Raw genomic sequence first — 21,443 nt, 5'->3', positions numbered from 1 at the left:
GTGTAGTTCATGGCTCAAGTCAAAGGGTAGCAAGGCTCACAGGAAGGGGCGGGACTCTGCCTCTTTATCTGGCTACGTGTAATCCCAAATATGAAAGGCAAGTCACATCTAATTGAATTAAGTCAACCAGCTTGTTAGCACGAGATAATCCAATCCATAAAATAAGATTACATAATATTGTGTCATATAGTTTCTTGCAGAGTGTTGAAATCACTCGTTCACAACTGTAATCAGGAGGTTAACCACTGGAGAGTTTATGAAGTGATGACGATGATGATAGTCTGCACACATTACTTCAGCAGAGCAGTTGTTATGTAGAGGGTGTTTTTTTTTTAAAGTGACTTTAAGAAAATTTAGTTTCCCTCCTCACATAATTAACAGTGTTAATGAGTAGTATAAACACTAGGGGCTACCAGCACTGTTAATGAGCCATACTGGATGAGGCATCTTCAGTTTACAGTGTATTATCTCACAGTACAACATGAGGCTGAGGGACAGGAGGCTGAGTGAACATGGACCTTGAGCACCACTCAGGCTGCATCGTCGGAGGCAAGGACACGCACGCAACATGCAGTATGTGCCGCTCCGGTAACTTTCCATAGACGGCATCAAGTATATATGTCATCCTCCATCTCCTCCCCTCCTATTTAATTGAGCTACATGCTGGCTAACGTGTGTCTTCCCCTCTGTAAAGCAGGCCATTAAACATGCATGCTCTCCACTGTTGCTGCGTCAAACTTGGCAGCGTGAGTTCTCACTGCCCCCTGGTTGTTGTCGTTCCGTGAGGCTCCGATGGGAATTAACCACGCTCTGCCGTGCACTTCCTCTCCCATCTGACTCTCGAAGCCCATCAAAGGACTGTGAGCGACAACAAGGGCAGAGCGTGCAGCCTCCAGGCGCCTCACAGGCAACACATTTTCTGACCCTATCTGCAGATCTGGATCTGCTTCCATATTTTTAAGCGCCTGTGTAATTACCATACTGGATGTGGAGCCATTTGACCATGTGTGTAACCCCTGATGTGCGTAACGCAAACAACGCCTGTTGTTTTACCACATACATGTCATATGTCACGCATGCCAGCGTCCTCCAAGTGTCACACACATTAAGGTGGCCATATTTAATATACACTGACGTTATTAATGAGTTGAATGGACAGCTTGATAATTCTGCTTCAGGGAGATCAGGGAGGTCTAGTGTGGGAAGGACAGGAAATTAACCTCCAACCTTCAAACACAAAATCAAGAGAAACTAAGTAACAAGGTTAAATATACAGTAGAGTATTTATACTTCCTGTGACTGACGGCTACATCCTGCTCTGCTTAATGGGGTCAAAGTGTGGTCTGCGAGCTGATTTGTAAGGAGCCCGGGAGGTGACATGGATGTTTTTTTTAAATCATGCAGCAATTACTAACTTGTGCGTGTGATTTATTCATATTAAGTCATTTGCACGGCCAAAATCTATACACTTAAGAGATTGGAAAGCCAAAACAGTCGCAGCTGGTTAAATATACGCATGTATCATGGCTCAAGACCGTCTAATTATTTTCTCCTGGCTTTCACAGTGGCACTAAACACGTGTTAACTTCCTTCAATCTTCCTCCTGAAGCTCCAAAATGTAGTGGACAGGCGAGAGCTGACTGATCGAGTGTGCCGTGTGGGCAGCTGTAGCTCAGGAGGTAGACCGGGTCGTCTGGTCATCAGAAGGTCGCTGATTCGAATCCCTGGCTCCCCTCAGCTGCATGTCGAAGTGTCCTTGAGCAAGATACTGAACCCCAAATTGCTCCTGATGAGCAGTTGGCACCTTGTATGGCAACCACTGCCACAAGTGTGTGAACGTGACAAGTGTTGTCTGTAGGCTGGTAAAGCAAGCTATAGAAATTCAAGTCCATTTACAGCGTGTGCAAATTACTAAATTGCATCCATGTCACCTCCTGGGCTCCGTAGATTTGGTAAAATATCATGTTTTAGCAGCACTGAGCGACTCCAAAGCCTCGTAGTGAGCAGGATAGATGTGTTGTTTTTAATATTAAACCAACTTGTACGTAAATTCAAAGCATTATTATTAATTGGCTGTTTTACCGCTGTCAGACTTCAGCAATGTAACCAAACGTTTTGCGACACTGCCTGCAAAACATATTTATGATTTATGTAAGAAATAATCAGCTGTTGAGTGTTATGAGACGCTAAAATCCTCCAGTTTGGATCCAGACATTGCTGCACTGATCTCTCCATTCTGCCCATTAAGATAGCAACAGAGACAATGATGAGTGAGTAGGTGAGGCTATTTTGCAAGATTGTCATCTAGTTGTTTTTTTTTTTTGTGGGTCTGGGTTCGACAGAAGCACTGGACAGGAGGTCAGAGAGGGAGGGCTCATCTGAATCAGTCCAGGGGAAGAATGAGATTGTTTGGACATTAGTTCAGATTACAGCAACTTTAAAAACCTGTGTTTTACTTGTTGCACACTCTAGCAAAAAAAAGGACCTTGAGGACTGATTTCTTCATCTTTTACTTACATTATCCCAAATGTTTCCAACATTGTTCAAACACAAATATCCACACGTTTACTCAAGGTAACGGTGTACGTTTGAGTTGTCGTGAAAGAAATTACTTTTGTTGAGTTGTGTTACAGGAAATGTAGGGAAGCTGCAGTTCACGCTTAATCCATAGGGATGACAGTATATATATATACCAAAATTAAGCTGTAAAGTTTACACACACACACACACACACACACACACACACACACGAGTCTTTAACACAAAAATATCAGGAGATCAAATAAAGTATCCAGCACATGTCAAGAATCACCCTTCCATTTTTAAATTGTTACGGAAGTTTTGTCATCCATCATCCCCTCCTTCGAGGCAGGTTCAGAATTAAAAGGTTTTATCCACGTACCACTCAAGTCTCCCCGCGCGGCGACTCGAGCTGTGTAATTATGGCGGCGCTCTGCGTGCTGAGCGGCTGTGTTTATGTGCTACAGCTGACACTTCAGCTCATCTCCATGCTGATCGCTCCGGTTGGATCTGCACACACCAGCTCTCTCTCTCTCCCTCTCTCTCTCTCTCCCCCGCCATGATTAAACTGCGCTGCTGGCATCTAAACAGCAATTAAAGTGAAAATGGCCGTGTCAAATCCAACAACACATATTTCCGTTTGTCGGGATAATTATAGCCATCTTGGTGGCCTGGCAATGCTCGGCTCAGTGGGTGGAGGAGGATGACAGAGGAGGAAAATACAGGGGGAGGGAGAGGAAGGACCATCGTAGCATTAGATTAGCAACAGCAACAATAGAAATATCTGTCAAATTAGCCTGTATTGCTGCCCTCAAGGCCCGAGCATTCACCAGTGCTAACCTTTTTTTACCATTAATTCCATAAATGCAGCTGAATGGGTTCGACACATATTGCCACAGTGAGGGTCTGGGGCCCGGTTCTGCGCCATCACAGAGGTACTGTGCTTTTAATCGGGCACTTGGCAGCAGTAATCACCGAGAACGCTGGTTCTTTGCTGCAGTGTTCAACAGAACCGCAAAGACCTCATCACGTCCTCAACGGCTGGTTCTCTCTGAACCTCGTGGTCCAGGTTACAGAAATATCAGTTTGAAACATGCGCGACCGAGCCGCCTTTATTCAGTCATTTGGTTCTGGTCCCAAGCAAGTCCCAAGTCACTGGCCCAAGTCTCAAGCAAGTCCAGAGTCATTTGGTCCAAGTCTCAAGTCATCTGGTCTAATTCTCAAGTCATTTGGTCCAAGTCACAACTAAATACAAAAAGTATGACAATAACTGTTTTGTATTATAATTATTGATATTCAGTGAAAACATGTCATCTAACAAAGAGACAAATTAATTTAGAGAAGCTCATTTATTTCTTAATTTCGTCCTCGTCCATGTTTCTTGATATTTTCTCTTTTGCAGTGACTGGATCACCGTTACAATCACCTTTTCTTTTTTGCCTACATTGTGTTAAGTAGAGCAGCCAGTCATCTTCTTTCTTCAAAGAAGAAAAAATACCCCCCAAGGCAATGATTTCTTTGCTAGATTGATGTTTATATGGACATGTAGGAAACTGTATTGACAGTTCTGAGTGCTGCAGGTGTTTACCCTCCTCCAGTACGACATGGATTTATATTTTTCAGCTCTTTAGCTCATCAGGAAGATCCCCCAAGTTTTCCCTGATGGCTTATTAGAACATTAGAAACTCTCTTCCTCTTTATGAATGGCTTTATTGCCGATCTGACCATCCATCAGCCCCTGATACAATTAGTTTAATGAAAGTAGCAGCAGCCTGAACTAATTAAAATCTCCTGTCGCTAGATGAGCCTTTGTACAAATCTACTAAACTCAAGAAGAAAACTAAAAGACGACGTCACAAAATACGCACACTTTCAGAACAGGTCGGTACCACGCTGGTCGGTCCAAAGTCAAGTTCATTTCATTTCTTTATTGTTGAATCGGATGTGTGTTTTCATTCACTCTTGTATTGATATGTAATACAGCACATTTATTGTATAGTTGATGACTTTTGATTGAAAAAGTTTTGTGATTAAGTAATTTATGAGAATGTTAATTTAGGGCTTCATATATCAATCATCAACGCAAGGAACATTTGTTAACTTCCTGCGTCGATGATTTAAAGGGATGAGTATTGTCATATGTAGTAATAATAAGTCACTCAGACAAACTCTTAAATTGCACAATAGATTTAGAAAACATTTCAGTCATTTGAAATGTGCTCCCTTGAGCACAGTTGGCAACAGATTAGTTTGCACACTGTTTTTTAATGAGCTGTTGGCTATCACACTTTATTAGCGTCTCCACTGTAGGCTACGTCTTGTTGTGGGACTGGGTATAATAGAAAATGAGTCATAGTGTACTTTCTCCTTTGAGTAGATCAAAGCATTGTTTTTGCCTTTTCTCCAGCAGGCATCAAACGCACTGACTCATAAGCCCCATGTTTGTTCTGGGCTTTTCCCCCCCTGTGTCTATCTGTTTAGCTTTGCCCATGACAAATTGTGGAATTAACAAAAAAAACAATGACCACTGGAGTCCGAACAAAGCACAATGTAAAGAATCAGCATGCCAAATGGAGAGAAAATAGCTCTGGCTGCTGGATGCAAACACAGGAAGTGCTGTTCTTGTCCGTGCGTAGAGCTCCTTTGTTTATTGTTTTACCTCAGAGGCCGTCCATGTTGGTGCGATGCTCTGGTTTTTGTTTGCAGCTCTTTATCACAGCCGTGCAGCAGGACGAGAAGTGTGCGTCTCTTCAGTGAATGTAAGTGTAATTCAGTCAGGGCTATAAAAGTTTACTGACACTGCAGAGGAACAGTGGTGAAGTATAAATCTTGACCACTAGATGGGGACATGACCCAAAGAAACAGATACGAGTGTGACGGTGTCCTGTGTAAGAACCTGAAATAAACTAATAATAACTAGAAGCCAAGTTCTGAAGAACCCGCGGCTGTTGAAAAGCTGACACCAACTGTGAACTGCTGGCTGTAAAACCTTTGTACGTGTGTTTGCCACAGTGTGTGTTAAACTGCACTCATTGATAAATCTGTCAGCTCCCCAGCTGGAATTAAGGGTTACCATGGTGATGGTAGCTAAGTTGTACTCATTGAATGAGAAATGGCTCTTTTGTAGCATTTTCTCAATTTTAAAAATAGTTTTAATCAAAAGTCATCATATTGTGTCATGTTATTGATGATTCTTAATATTCTTAATGAAAAATTGTCATTTTTTTCAATAGCTTATAGGTCATGTGACCCTTTGCTAAAATGTCTTCCTGTACTGGTTGAATGAAACACACCTCTTTTTATTGCATGTTAGTGTTTCTCCACTTAAAAAATTATATTTAATGAAAACTCTTCTATATTTATTAATATTTTTTTTAATCACAATGCTGAAATGTCTTGTCTTTGTATTATGATCCACAAAGAAAAAAAATAAAAGACAGCTTTCTATAATTTGATTGACTTTCACCTAAAAACATTACTGTTTGATATCCAGCTGTTAAAGGAGCATACAGAAAGTGTGGAGGAAAGCTGAGACAGTAAATCAAATGATTTTCAGACTCATATTAATAAACCAGTAATACTGTTTCAACACCAGATGGCGCTCTCCACTTTGCATCCACACTGGAACTGCTCGACACTTTTTTTTCCCCTGTCCCTGAATCTAAAAAGCCAGTTTAGCATCAGCAGGTTAAATCTCACTGCAGCATCCCGATGGCCGACATCGTGATGTGAATGAAGTCAGGAGAGAGTCACACATTTACACTGTTTGAGATGAGTTCACTTCTGTCAGCGTTCATACAATATTTACACACACGCAAGATGACAAACATTAAAATCTAACGTAAATTCATTTTGAAAAGTCTCTTCGGGGGTTTGACCGAAAGAGCAGGTTACAGTGATCTAATCTGTGAGCTGATCTCGTCGCCCATACAGAGATCACTGACAAACACAACAAGGTGATGCAAGTGCACAGAACAAAGGAAACATGTGTCCCATTTTGCAAACTCAGGATGGCTGGTTTGAACCAGTTTGTAATGCCTCCACGTGGATGCAGACAGGAATCTCATCCGTCTCACCTCACTGTTTGACCTGCTCCAGGTAGCAGACAAACCCCGGTGAGTCAACAGTCAGGCATTTTCCTGCCGTCTTCCCGCGCGCTGTGGTTAACCTGCAGTAAATAGATCCATGTGATTAGCACACCAGCCAAACAGACAGTGTGTGACAGCTCCTGGTGGCTTGGATCAGAGGTTAGAGACAAAGACTGCTGGTGCAAACCTGCCAAAAACTTTTGTTGTTTGGAGAAAGTCTCATTTCATTTCACTGGGCCTAAGAAGCTGCCCATGAGCCTTGAAATGCGTCCTGAACAAGCCAACCTGTGACATAACTCCAGCCCGGGTAAATGAATGACTCATGATTATGGTCAATAATAAGCTTAGTGTTTCTAACTTCTTGCAGTGCCTGTGTGTTCTCAGCACTACAATCTGATTAAAAGAAATTAACTCCTCCATCATCTGCAGGTATGGAGCCACTGATGAGTCAGTGGTGAGATCTTCTGGCCCGGTTATTGGTCCAGAAAGCTGAGCAGGATTTGGCCCGTGATGATCTCTGGCCGTCCCCTCACTAGTCTCTTAAGTATTACTTTATACGCTAAGAGGGATAAGAGTCCATGTCTATCAAAGCTTTTGGCTGGCTCTGAACACTAATTAAAGGAACAATGCTCTGGAGATCAAGCTCTCCCTGGTGAGAAGCAGAGAATTGTGTCACTAAAACACAAAACTCTGCCTGTCGAGGTTCCAGTTTTGTGTACGGTGGTGCGGTACGTCTGTTCTGGCCGGCTGACAGCTGATCTGCTTATAGGCTTTACTGTAGGTGCCAGGCTGCCTGGATAAAGCAGTGGTGTGGTGTGCTCTGCTATGCTCTCTCCGGCTCCCTCTGATCTGACCCACAGGGTTAATCTGAACAGGTTTGAAACCGGTTCTGGGCCAGCCAGCCAGCCAGCCTGGTCCGCGCACATGCAGGCAGATACTCTGTAGGTTTTTTACTCACTGTTGTTGTTGTTGAGTGTGCTGATCCAGCATTAAAGCTCTCTGTGTGCAGCCTGAGCCCTCCTCTGTGTCCTCAGCTCGCTTTGTGACCGGACAGATTTCCTCCAGTTTCAATATGTTATCATGGAAGAAGCTGATGTGTGTTTTGTTTAAACTAACTTAAAATGCAGATGATCTTTATTGTAAATAGTGACACTTTCCAGTAAAAGAAAATACTGATTGCTACGATAGAGGAAGTCTGTTAGACATGTTATTTTATGTATTGTCATTATATTTATGCAAAATAACACTGGTGGTGCAAACTTAACTGACTATGAAAGCATTAACACAACAAGAGTCTGCAACCATGCGTTATGCTCTGTGAGGATGCTGTCTTGAATGTAGTTGACCATGTTATCATGCTAACATTTGTCAATTATCAACTGAACACATTTCCACAGAGATTAATGGGAATGTCATTAGTGCGCGACAACAGGAGGTGAAAGGTCAAGGGATCAAAGTTATTACAAATTACACATTTCATAGCAATCCATGCAAAAGTTATTGATATGTTTGACCTCATGGTGGATCAAGAGAAAAGTCAGGGAATCACTAAAGTCAGTCGGATTTAATCCTCTGGGGAACATGAATATCACACACAAAAAACCAGGTCCATTAAAATGTGAAATGGGGGGAAATATATTCTGTTTAAATCTCGATACTGTAGGAACAGTAACATATAGAAGCTCTGAGGGGCAAGTGAGAAAGTTTTTTTCCCCTGGTGATATAATATTTTCTCTCCTGTGTTTATGACTTGTGATCTGGTGGGAAAAAACCAAACCAAATGTCTACATGATGTTGTCCATTATCTGCAAAACTGACACTAGAGGGGAAGGTAGAGCGTCATAGTTTAAAGTCTAAGGCCACTGACCAAGCTGCTGGATTTGACACGATGGGAGAGAACGAGTGTTCACTGTCAGGAGGCCTGATAGGGAAAAGATAGAGACTTTACATTTTGCATCAAGTCAAATGTATCAAACCAAAACTGTGCAGCAGAGGAGGAAAACAACATGGCATCTGTTGAAGAAACCACCGCAGCCCTGTCTCATGACACTGACGCACTCAACATGTACAGGACCAAACACCTCCTTGTGTACTGTAGATAGAAAAGTGTGCTTCTTTATGTGCCATCTAACTGTCAAGCAAGGACGTCCGTCTGTCACAGAAACTGCAGTGTTGGATGCTCAATATTACTGGAAAAGGCTGGAAAAACACTGGAAGGAGGGAAGGATGCAGTGCAGGTGTGGAGGGAAAACAGGAGACTGGAAGAAAAAGACAACAGACACCACAAAAACCAGAAAACACGCTGGACACATACAGTGACACTACACCACCTCATGTGATGTCTCCTGTGTGATCTTGTGGGGAAGCAGACGTAGCAAAATGGAGGTTAAGTGTGGTGCAACAACTTGATAATGCTACCAATGAAAACGTTTTGAAGTATCAGCATCAGATCTTCATGTAACTCAAATAAATGCGTGTGTAAAATGAGAATTATTAAGAATTAGGAATGATGAAAAATGGGTGTGTAACATCTGCAAAACAACTTCAGTTGTTATTTTACAATTACTAAGTAACCAGAATGTTTTCTATTAGGAATTAAAATGAGAATATTTACTAAAAGAAAAACCTATGTGACTCCCAAAAAGGGGAAATGTTGGAAGTGAGATTACAGCGCTGCAGCTCCAGTCGGGTTCATGTGAACAGCGCGATATAGACCGACAGTTTGTTTACATCTGGATGTGGCTCTGACAGTTTCACAGTTCCAGAGTAACATGTGAGTAACAATAGCTGCAGACCTGCCCAACATCCATCAGCTGAGGCAGGAACTTGATAAAGAAAAAGGAAGCTGATAAGGCTCAATTGCTTTGTAGCTGATCCATATCTGAGTGGGCAAACGTCAGGCGTTACGCCACTGGGAGAGCAGATCTGAAGACCGTCTGCTGCAGTCACGCTTGGGTTTACGTCTTCGCTCTCTCCATCAGCGCTGATGTCTTAAACAGCTGTCCGGCCCAGTTCATCAGGGCGTGCAACATTATAGACCGCCAGTAATTTTCAAAGGGACAATGCGCTTTGTTCGCTGGTGATACATTGTGCATCACCGATTCAATCCTGCAATAAAAATCAGACCGTATCTGCTCTGCAATCTCACATTGTGTAACACACATTTTACTGATACTTGACGCACGCAGTGGCCTGAATGACATGTGTCCAGATGCTCATTCAAACCGTCAATGCTTGTCTGCAGGTGATGAATCTTTATATAAAAATCTCTGTCCTCTCTTAACCTTCGATTCATTACATCAAGTGAGACGAGGATTTCATCATCTAATGATTTCCTCATGTGATACTGTGTCTGTTAGTACGTCCATAAAGGTGCGCCCACTTCACAAAGATCAGCTCTTGATTTTTAAAAAGGAGATATGGGGAAGATGATGGTAATTTAGTGTTGGCAAGATAAGACAGGATTAAGAGTCTTCATTGCTGCGAGGCTATAATCAGGCACAGCGGTGAGCTTAATGCTCACGGCATGGTAACATGCTTATGATGCTGGCATGTTGAGGTTTAGTGGGCATAATGTTAGCATGCTAATATTTGCTAATTAGTATGTTGTGGTACTGGCAGGAAAAATGCATCTTCAGGGGATAATGAAACTGAAATATGCTTTTAAAACCTCTCAAGTCCAAAATTACATGAAATAAAATGGGAAAACTGAAGGTGTGTAGAGGAGCTTTGGATTCAAGAGGTTCAGTTAAGATGAGCAAACAAAAGAAAAGCTGCAGGCGTCAGGCTGTTCAAAGGACGAGCAACACACACTGCCTGATGCAGGTAGACGAGTTGAAGGGAGACTTTCACTGGTCACTCAGCACACAAACAACTTCAGCCTCAACAGAGCAGAGTTTCTGGGTCGAGGACAGAATCAGAACCAGTCTGACCCGGGTGTCGTTCCCCACCTCTCTTAAGCCTTCACAATAAGGGCCGTCGTCACACCCTGATTGGCTGAGAGGGGAACGCCCCAAGCTGCTTTCACTCATTAATTAGGAGCCAGTGTCCAGCAGCCTGCACACAGCTGATCTGAGTCCACTGCAATCAATACAGAAAAATTCAGCCAAAATTAAAAATATAGCAAGTACCACACAATGAGACTGATACAAGGAAGCTGAAGCTGATGGGAATGTATTTTTTAACAGGTTGTTTGAGCTGAAACATCTTCTGGGATCATCTGTACAACATTTATTGCCGATCCATCGTTAGATAAGAAAGAGTAAGTCTTCAGTGGAACCTTTGACTTTGAGCTTTAAGATCTCAGAAACTCCACTTGGGTTTATTGTCCTCCCTCCTCCGCTCTGTTCCTCAGCTGCTGCTGCTGCTGAGATGTGAGAGGGAGTATTTATCTTGGCCTATAATCAACATCACTAGGAGAATCAGAGCGAGAGGGAGGCAGTCAGTAGTCGTTAGGCTGCGATGGTGGGCAGCGAGGGCTCTTAATCTGGCTACTGATGTCGGCTCAGTGCAGAAATGAAGATGAAGGCTTTGGCAAACCAGCCGGGCCACATGATGAGAGTATGACTGGTACAGGGAGTAGACTTCTGTGACATGGTCCATGACCGGGTCAGTACTGCAGAAGTATGACATCGGCCTCTAAAATATTCTTCCTAGAATATGAGAGAATAGGAAACAAGTATTTCATACTTAGAAAACAAAACCAAACTTCTTACAGTGCTGCCATGTTGTCCTAAAGATCTGATCCATTGACGTGTTCATGCACCAGCACAGAGAGTTCACAGTGTCAGTACAGTGTCAGTATTAGCTGCACGTGCAGGATGAGGTTAAAAAACTACTTTCAAATAGTTTAGAATAAACTTCACCGAACATAAACGGTGGGAGAAAAAGACTCGGGAGTGTTTGCAAAGGTTGCTACAATATCAAAACATCAAATATTTATTTATGTTCACCTGCAAAAAGTGAATGCGATGCACATTTTACACATAATTTATATAAAATACAGCTGCAAAAGACATTCACAGTGCTGGTTATTTGACTACGGAAGCCCTGAGGGCCAAGTGAGAACTTTCTTTTTCATTTTCTATGTCTGAACTTATTTTCTCTCCAAAATAAAGCTTGCTGACAAAGGTTGACATATTATGGATTTTGGACCGTTATTAATGTTGTGAAATGATCGTAGTTTGGTTAGATTTGATTGGACTTTGGGTTAAAATAGCTTCACTCAGTCTCCAAACGTAAGTGACTTAACTCCAAACACAAAATGTACCTAACATCACTCACATATCTTAAGTGGTGTCACTTACTTACGCATCATTCATCGATGTTAACTTGCTTTTGTTACATTAATTAACAATAAATCACTCGTGACTGTTGACAACCGGGAAGCAGAGCCCGATCTCCGGAGGGAAGGTTCTGTGAACGACCCGCCCCGACCAGCTCCCGACTCTGGCTGTTATTGCGCTTCAAGAAGTGACGTTCGAGGGAACCTACAGGTTCAAACAGCCACTGATCAAATGACGGTCAAACAGGTTTCCTCACCATTTTATACTGGAAACACGTTCAGTAAAGGTCCGACTTGTTTGACTGGCTGGGGCGTGAGCGAACAGCAATAATCTCAGTTTCCTCTATCGGAGGTTTACAGTCCGGAGTTCATTCAGTCTGAGAAACCTTTCAAAACACAGAGTGACCGTCCTGCCCTCGTCGCCCTGTTACACACTATCTGTCTGCCACATTTTTACCAGCCAAGCACTTTGATCCATATTGTAACCGCGTCGAGCAGCGGTATCTCTCCGCGCTCTCATAAGACCCTTATCATCCACCTTTCACCTTTGCACTGCGCCAACGTCCGTTCATTACATCACACTTTCATTGCCCTTACAGTAAAGTAGACACTTTGCCACAGTGTGGCTCAGATAAGCTGCGGCTATTATTTTAATTCCTTCCCATTTATGATACAAATCAAGCTACTGGAAATAATCTGTGTGGGAGATACGGGCGATTTCAACAGCACAGAGAAGTTAGTCAATACAAGAAGCGCACAGAGTGGACTTTTCATTCACGTCAGGAGGGGAATGCCTTAACCTAGTTGGCTAGCAACAAGCTAAACATGTTTGTATGCTGACACAGGGGGTTTTACAATCCAGCATGGTTACAAAGTTGAACATACTGATGTCAAATCCCCCAAAATAAGCAGTCAAACATATAGATTAAAAAAAGAATTGATGTATAAATAGGAGCTGAGCTCCGCTATTGTTTCTGGGCCTGCACTTCCTCCTTCGCCGGGCCAAGGATCAGCTGCACCTGCAGGGCAAGAGACAGGAGGAGAGGGTGGAGGTGTGGGGGTTGGCGGGTTGGCAGACTGAACAGGACACAGGGAGTGAGGGGCAGAACAATGGTAAGGCCTTGTGGTGGAACTGGAGCGAGACAGCATGTCTGCAGGGCCGCCGGCCGCCCAGCCCCAGAAGGAACCTCCAGCGCCACACAGGAAAGGGCTTTCTCCAGAGCTGCCTAAAACACACACACTGACAGAACATACAAACACACACTGATACAGACAAACGCGAACAATAGAGGCCCCCATCCTGACCCAGCCCTGGACATAACTCTGCTGTAGCTCCTGGGACTCATCTCACACAAACTCAAAGAACAGACCGTTCTGTCAGGGGGGATGAGCTGCAGAGGCCGAGGTTACCAAAGGGCAGAACATTTCGTAGAAGATTCAGCCCCCGGGGCTTTGCTCGCTGTCTGCTTACACAGCACTAACTCTGCAAGGTGGTCAGGAATCATACCAGACCGGGCCGGTTTCTGGTCACTTATCTCAAGTTCAAGAAGAACATTTGAAATATGAAGCTTGACCTCGAGCTGTGGGATCATCACACGGCATCGATATCAGCCATCAACAAAACTCAGGCCAGGTTAATATCACATCTGACAGGCCGCTGTTTATATTCAAGGACCAGCGTGGTTTTCACTGGAACCTGGAAAGTGTACAAAACAGAACTGGACTTGGCGTGTTTGCATACAGGCAAAATGTTGTGGTCTGGGTGTAGTTTGCTACAGCTCGTGCAGGCTGACATGGTCGACAGTGTTCGTCACACGCACCACTGTGATCCAGACAGAAATATCTCAACTGAAACAGCTGAGCAGCAACACGTTTCACACATTCATGATCCCCAGAAGACTTTAATGAACCTTTGTTGCATTAACTATCTTGTAATCTATATTTTTATGGCAACAATTTTTTAAAGCTGCACTGTTTTAGTTCTGTCAGATTGTCGATAAAATAACCTAATTTAAAAAACAAGCTACTTTGGCTCTGATGATCCTCTCACACGTTGTCCCGGCCACAACAATCTTTGGTTGGTAACACGTCACAACTAACAGCCTGTAAACACTGAATACTCAGAAACTGCAGTAACTAGTTACTAAACGTATCAAATAAATGTAGTGAAGAGGAAGTATGAAGTAGCAGAACATGGAAATACTCAGGTAAAGTACTTATACTTTTGACTTTTACAAATTTTGAAAGTTTCATTTTTAACGCAAATTAATATCTGTCTAAAATGTGTCTTTTTCAGGGCCGATACTGATTATTATAATCAAGGACATTGAAAACCGACACCGGTCGACCCCTCAGTGAGGCTATCTGACCCCAAAAAATAAATTTTGACAGCGTTGCACAGTGTAGCTGCTAATTAGTATATTGTTAGCAGGTTCACATTAGCATTAAGCTCAGTGCATCACCGTGCCTCAGGTACAGCCTCACAGAGCTGCGGCAGGCTGTAGACTTGTTTTATGATTTATTTAAGAATATATTTTTGGTTCACTTTGATCTTGTCAAACTATTTATTGCGTTTTAATCTCTTATTTTGAAGAAGTCGCTCCCAACCCTGATCCCAAAGCTGCATTTGGCCGTTGAACTAACAGACTCACAGCCGAGTGTTTGACAGCACTTTGAGGACGAAGCCAGATGCAGTTTAAAGTACGTGCACGGTGCCAGACGTCTCTCCCATCACTCTAAAAACAGGGTCCAGAGTCTCACTCGATGAAAGTTAATGAGAAGGGGTTTGTTAACAGACGTAGCTTTGAAGTTGTTTTAACATCAGTAACATCCAGTCCGACCGAAGTGTGAATCAAACCTGTTTTTTTCATGGGAAAGAATTTAATCTTGCAAACACGCCACATGAGAATCCCTCCTTTTCCTTGGAAACAACAGCACTTCGACCATATTTGGTCACAGTTTCTCACCATCTGCATCCATCCCATGTTTGTCAAATCCAGCAGCAGCTGCAGCGACAGGAAAGACCGCTGTCGGAAAAAGAAAGCGATCCTGAACCGCCATGACGTTTTTAAATGTTTTCATGGGGATGTGAATGAAGCGTCATGGCGGCCCCTCTGTGGGCGCCGTCCAGGTGATGGGAGGTCGTCTTTCCGACGCGGGGCCACTGACGCAACATGGGCAGAGGTGTTAATGTGAGGCTTGGGCAAACTGCGTACCAGAGCGAGGGGCATGCATGCACAATACAATGAGTCATCGTGAAACAACAAAGAGGGCCCTCAGCCTGAGCAGCTTCGCTCCCCAGCGAATGACATCTGCACAAAGACAATCAGAGAGAGCGAAATGTGCCAAATTCCAGGAATCCCTCCTTTTTGATGCCAGGGAATGTGTTTCATTTTCAGTCTGTCTCTTTTGTATGAGATAAGCCGGATGATGCTACTACAGACGTGAGGGCCCCTGTGGGAAAAGCTGTGAGTCAGACACGCCGGCGCTTCGCGGAAAACTCTCCGACTCTCACTGAGTGCCCATTCTTTCCCTGCATTCTTCTTCTCCTCACATATTTGACCCTCTTCCTGTATGGAGCTTACATCACCACGCAGCCCCTTGACCTTTGCTCCGTCCCGAGCAGGCCCGGTCAAGCAGCTGCCTTTGACAACACGGTGGGCGAAAAATAGGCCAGCGCTTTGGTCCGAACTATCAAACACACTCGACACTAGAGGAGGCAACTTTGTCTGGCGGTGTTAAGGGAAAGGGTGCTTGAGGATTACAAAGGATCTGAAAGTGACACACTAAACAGTCATTCACAGCAGGCTCTGTTTTCATTTAACTGTGATGGAGGCTGATGATGATGATGCAGAATTACCTGAATGAGGCAAGTGTTGCTCAGCAAACTAAATTATGACTCATGTATTTTGGAATCGTTCCATTATTTAACTCAGGATTTGGGGATCTCAAAGCGTCAGGAGACTCACAAATCAACTTTCTTACAAAATTGACTTTTAAAATCTCTAAAAACCCCTGACTTTACGACTAAACCTCACCTTAGTTTAGTCCCAAACAGCGTACTCTGCCACGCGAGCGGCGTGACTCAACTTTTGCAGAGTCACGATGCCACGTCACAGCTCATTCCTGGTGCATTAATCCATATTATGAACAGGTTAACCTCAAGATTGTTGCCACAAATATACAATCTGCGAGAGCTCCAGAGCATTAAAGTCTTTCCTCATATTATAAACAGTTTTGCAGTGTTTTGGCACTGACACTGAAGGCCTGAAAAATCTGATGTGTGTCTTTTGAAGTGTTCTTACTGTCACATTTAAGCAGCTAGTGGTGGGTGGCTGCTGGTAACCTCCTCCACTTGTTTTAATAAAGCTGATTTTAAATAAGCAGGTCTTTTTTTGTCTGATAAATGGGAATATAATCATTTGTCTCACTCTCTGATGCCTGTTTCCAGGAAAAGATGCAGCTGCTCGGCTTCTTTTTAATGATAAAACAAACTAAATATAGAAGCGAGCGGAGCCTTTTTGTCATAGCCCGCACTATTTCACAAAACAAGACACTGACTTATGTCTCGGGCAGTTGATTTTATGGCAGGATCTTCCAGCCAAACGCTGACTAATCCTAAGCCTGTGTACAGCTCATGCTTTAGTTCCTCATCACAGACCTCGGTTTGAACCGGTCTGCGCTGGATATGAGTTGACTGCCACTCCCCGGCGCTGTAGTCACTGATCTGGTGCCTCTCCACTCCACCGCCTTTCTTTCTCTTTCTCTATCCATCCCCCCACTGCATTTATGATAAAAGGGAACAGGCCAGATCTTGCTTTGGCTGCCTGAAAAGAGAGAAACCACACTGTAAATGTTTCTCTTTGTTCGGGGGAAGAGGGTGCAGGAGATCCTTTTCTGCAGACACGTGATCCTTTTTTTTTATTGTGCATGTTTCTCAGAGGACAAAGAGCTCAGATCCTTCATCCAGCCTTTCCTGAATATAAAGAAATATCTGAACAGAGCGCCAAAAAAAAGCACTTATTATTAAATGTCAGTATTTTTTCATCTGACTTATTAATTGTATCTTCATGTCGACTGCATGTTTTTTGTGCACATTATGATTCTGATAATCACGCCATGTTTAACACATCCTATATTCTCATTTATGCAATTGTGTTAAACCCCCACCCCCCCCCTCCCCCACACACACCTCCACCCAGTATCTTCCTCTCACTGAGGTTACTGTCCTCCAGGCTCGAAGGCTGTCTGCCAGAGTGTCTGTTGACATCAAAGCATTTACCGTTTCTAGGGCTGATGAAAGGCAGGAAGAGGGTGGGAGAGCACAGGCACGGGTCCAACCCTGCACACCGCTGCCAACACAGCAAAGACGGGCCAAGACAACTGCCTTGAATATTTAGCTTTTTTTTTTTCCTGAACAATTGGATTGCCCTAAAAGGGAAAAGGGGGCCAATAAAAAACGCTGCCTGGTGTGAGATACACGAGCCAAACAAAAGGGACCGAGAGATAAAAGAGTAAAAATAGTCGCTGTGATAAACCAACTGTGATACAGCGGTCGGTTTAAAAGGTGGGTGACCTCTGCAACCTCCACTGGAGATGATTATTCAAATAAAAAGAAAAATCATGCATATCCTCAGTGTTTAGTGACATTAAATGTTAGTTTTCCCCCTTCAGGCGTCATTCCTGTAGATGACTTGGATGAAAATATTGAAAATCGTTACCTCAAGCAGCCGGTTAGCTTTGATTAGCACAAAGACTGATTCACAAAATCCACCAAACAGCACCGCTAAGCTCACTTATTAACACATTATACTTCCTTGTTCAAGCCGTGAAAACAAAGACATTTTGTGGTTTAACGGGAGTTAACTGAGCTAACTGACCACGCTTGGTTGCTTCATACTCGTCATGCTGATGTGTTTTTCCCTTAATGTTGAACTACTAAACATTAATAAAGTTGGTTCAATCTGTTGTAAAGTTACTAATTTACACATTCAGCAGTTACAGAATGACGTCACCGTCACCTGCTGAATACATAAGTCCAATAGTCGCTCTCTTTTAGCTCTGTTTTTGGTCTCCGCCATCTCCTGAGGAAGATGTTTGTCTCTTCAGCTGCTGAATGCTCCACCATGTTCACAGCTGGTTGCTTACTGTGTCCGTCAGCTGATTTCAGAGCTGACAGCTGTGAGCGGTTGCAGGGACACCTTTCACACTGTCGTTATTATAAAAATGATGATGGTAGCTGTTTTTTTACGAGTGTATCCTCTCTCAGCGTCATAAAATCTGTCAAACACCTTTTATAGTTAACCTCACCTGTCATTAAACCATCAAATGTATTGATTTTATCCACCTGCATTTAAATCTATCTTCATTTTGTGTTGTTAATTTGTTGTTAACGGCCTCATCTTTCAAAAAGATGTCAAGGAGTAATGGTTTAAAATTAGCTGATCGCGTGAGCATCCGGCTGTCTGTGGCTCACATTAATTTGTTTCAGGCGTCAGCACGCAGACACACCTTTTTTTTTACCAGTCACAGGTGATTATTCACCTGAGAGCTCCACACACACACACACACACCGCAGGGTGACTGCTGCTACTGGAGCCTCCCCCATATATCTCTCTGCACATGTGAGGGAGCGCCTACAGTCAGATGTCGTCATGCACAACAACAACCCAGGGAACTGGTTTGAGCCGGCAGAGGAACTATCACGGCAAGCAGATTAGCAGGCATCCACTCAGGCGATCTGTGTGTCTGCAGCTAAGCCTCCACCCAACGGCTGATGAAACGCTGTAAAACAAGGCAGAGGAGCTTTTTTTGAAACGGCTGAAGTGAATGTAGTAGATGGTTGCAGTGGTGGAGGGGTCATTTATGATTTTGTGTAGAGTGTGAAGAATCAGAGGGGATAAGGGGGGAAGGGAAGCCTCCACCCAGTCTAAAACCCTGTAATGCCACTTAGACAGGCTCTTATCTAGAGAGCGGGGATGATTAAATAGACTCCAACGCAAACACACTGTGCGGTGAAAGCCGTCAGCCTCCCCTCCACCTCCACCTCCCCTCCCCTCCACCTCCCCGCCCAAACTGAGCCAAACTGGTTCACGCTGGTCTGGTGAGGCGTTCAGCACTGTGAGGGGAAACCCGATGAAGGTTAACCACATCCTCTCATGAGTAACTCCGTTCCCTTCAAATGCCCTCTGCTGCGTCAGGATGAAGAACAAAAGACACAAATGTGATCACCATGTGTCCGTGAAATAAACGGAAACGTCGTCCTAGATTACATGACTCAACACCCTCATGTCGCAGGCGTGAGGTCAAGACTGATCACTTTTCCTATTTCTGAGGTGACTTGTGTTGTTTGACTCGAGGGGTTTCCCTGTTTATGACCCCGTACGGACACAGCTGTCCGGCAGCAGATGTGTCAAAAAAGCTCAAAACAAATCACGTTGATCTTTAGATTCAGACTTAATATCATCCAAATCCTGCAATTTTGTGATGAAGATTTAAACGCACAGACGCTCTGGCCTGCAGATCTTTGTCTTCTGGTGTAAAAACATTTTTCTTTTTCTTTCACTTCATGAATTAAAGTGTTTTTTTAAAGTGAAAATGAAAACTGTGATCCAATAAATGATCATTCCCACTCATCAGGAATCACAGACGTTATATCTGTTTAGAAATAAAGGAAATGTGATTCTTCATGCAGCTAATCCTCACTTATCAGTTTTGTGTTTTTGTTTTGTGCCAGGATTAAAAGATGAGCCTAACTTCACTGCTTTGTCCTTTAAAATGCCTGAACATGAGCTTCTTTTTGGTTTTTTCCTCAGAACAAAGAGGTCGACACCACTGTGATGCCTCTCCAGACTTACACACAGCATCACTGAATCAGAATATTAAGCCTGAGGTAATATAAACTAATCTGCCATAATCTAAACAGGATATTAACCTCACAGGGCCAATGAAGCCACACAATGCAACCAACATGCGTAATAAGGACAAACAAGCGTTCAACTTTTTGTAGACAATGTAATAATTTATTAAAAATGACAAACAAAGGAGCACATCATCGATGCACATCACTGTGCTTCAACATTTTGGTGACAACAACACATTAGTGGCCACTAATGAAACAGTGTTCATATAAAACAAAGCTGAAACAAGGCATGTGTTCAGGACAGGCATTCAGGCTGGTTGTTCGGCACTAGAAAAGTCTCATGTTGCAGCTGTGCGCCTCCACCAACAGCACCACTGATGCGATGGAGGCTGCACCTGTACAAGGTGCTGCTTCACAGTCAGGCATCCGCAGGAATGCATTCATGAATTCAAGTCTCAGGGAAGACGTGTTTCTTTTGCTCTTCGTATTCCCGCTTCAGACAGCTCATGTTCTCCCCTCCGCTCCGGGCAGGACCTCTCTCCGCTGCCACCTCCGTCCGTGAGGCGACAGCTGCTGCCCCCGGTGCGCGCTCCAGGCGGCCGGACGCACGACCTTCTCCGCACCTCACGCTCCCCTTTTTTTCCCAGGCGGCAGCGCGGCGGTCGTATCGGGAGTGTTTTCACATTCGGCTCACGCAAGGAGCCGACAGACAGACACAGGCGGTGAAAAAAGACTGCAGACACCCCGGTCAGCGCATCTTGAGCAGCTGCCGGAGCATCCCAGCGATCTGCAGGAACTTGTCCTTCTTGCGCTGCTTCAGAGCCATCAGGGCCCGGGCCGTCTCCTCCGGGTCCTGGGTGTAGGAGAAGATGCTCCTCACTCTCTCCTCCGCCTTCATGTCACCAGTTTTCTGGAAGAGCCTCATCAGCGCGTCCTGGTTGACGTTCTCGAAGATGTTGGCCGACGCCTTCTTGCGGTGCGCCGTGTCAAACTTGTTGCCATGGACGGATGGGCTGACCCGGCGGCACTCTGAGGACACGTAGGACGACATGTTGTCTCTTTGTCTGGATGTCTTTGCGTGTTGTCTGCTCCGTGTGTGGCCCTCCAACTCGCGGTGGATGAGTTGTCAGGTGCGCACCGTTGGGCAGCAGCGGCTCCGGGCTTCAGCGGCTGAGCAGAGTGAGTGAAGCAGAGCTGAGGCTCAGGAGTATTTATGGAGCCGAGAGGAGGGTTGTTCTGCACAGATACCAGCCGTGACATCAGCAGAGCGAGGCACCGCCTCCGAGCAGCACAATAGACTGCACAGCTCCTCACAAACACAGTGTGCAGCAGGCTGACTGATGGAAGACCTGCCTCGGTATCAGCTCATCAATGTGGAGCGAACCAGGAGCCAGACGGGCCACAGCCGCCACTGAGGACACGTCCTAGCCTTTATGTTTGGCTAGACTTTATAATATCTATCATATCATTAAATTAAGCAATTATAAATGATTAATAAAGGCACATTCATAGTTAATTAGACTTTTATTTATTTGTTTTATTTGAAAAGTTGCAATTAATGTTCATAATACTGTGTTTCAACCTTTGCAATTACTTAAAAAATGTTTTATGAACCATTTATTAATCCATCAATCATCTGAAACCTCTCATCTTTTTCAGGGTCACTGGGGGGCTGGAGCCGATCCCGGCT

At 44.0% G+C, this 21,443-nt stretch overlaps 1 protein-coding gene across 1 annotated transcript; it reads right to left on the bottom strand.

The window, feature by feature from the left end:
* Positions 1-19,885: 19,885 nt before the first annotated feature.
* Positions 19,886-20,956, bottom strand: tcima (transcriptional and immune response regulator a). Its single transcript, XM_084361052.1, has one exon. It carries the CDS (start codon positions 20,802-20,804, stop codon positions 20,502-20,504), a length of 303 nt encoding a protein of 100 aa, XP_084217178.1. The 5' UTR covers positions 20,805-20,956; the 3' UTR covers positions 19,886-20,501.
* Positions 20,957-21,443: the final 487 nt, after the last annotated feature.

The sequence above is a fragment of the Pagrus pagrus genome, assembly GCF_965226575.1.
Source record: "Pagrus pagrus genome assembly, chromosome: 8".
NCBI classification, from domain to species: Eukaryota; Metazoa; Chordata; class Actinopteri; order Spariformes; family Sparidae; genus Pagrus; species Pagrus pagrus.
This window is presented reverse-complemented; position numbering and strand designations above follow the sequence as displayed.

Bases quoted from the DNA above. Each gene is read 5' to 3' on its own strand.
- tcima (XM_084361052.1), bottom strand. From the start codon at position 20,804: ATGTCGTCCTACGTGTCCTCAGAGTGCCGCCGGGTCAGCCCATCCGTC.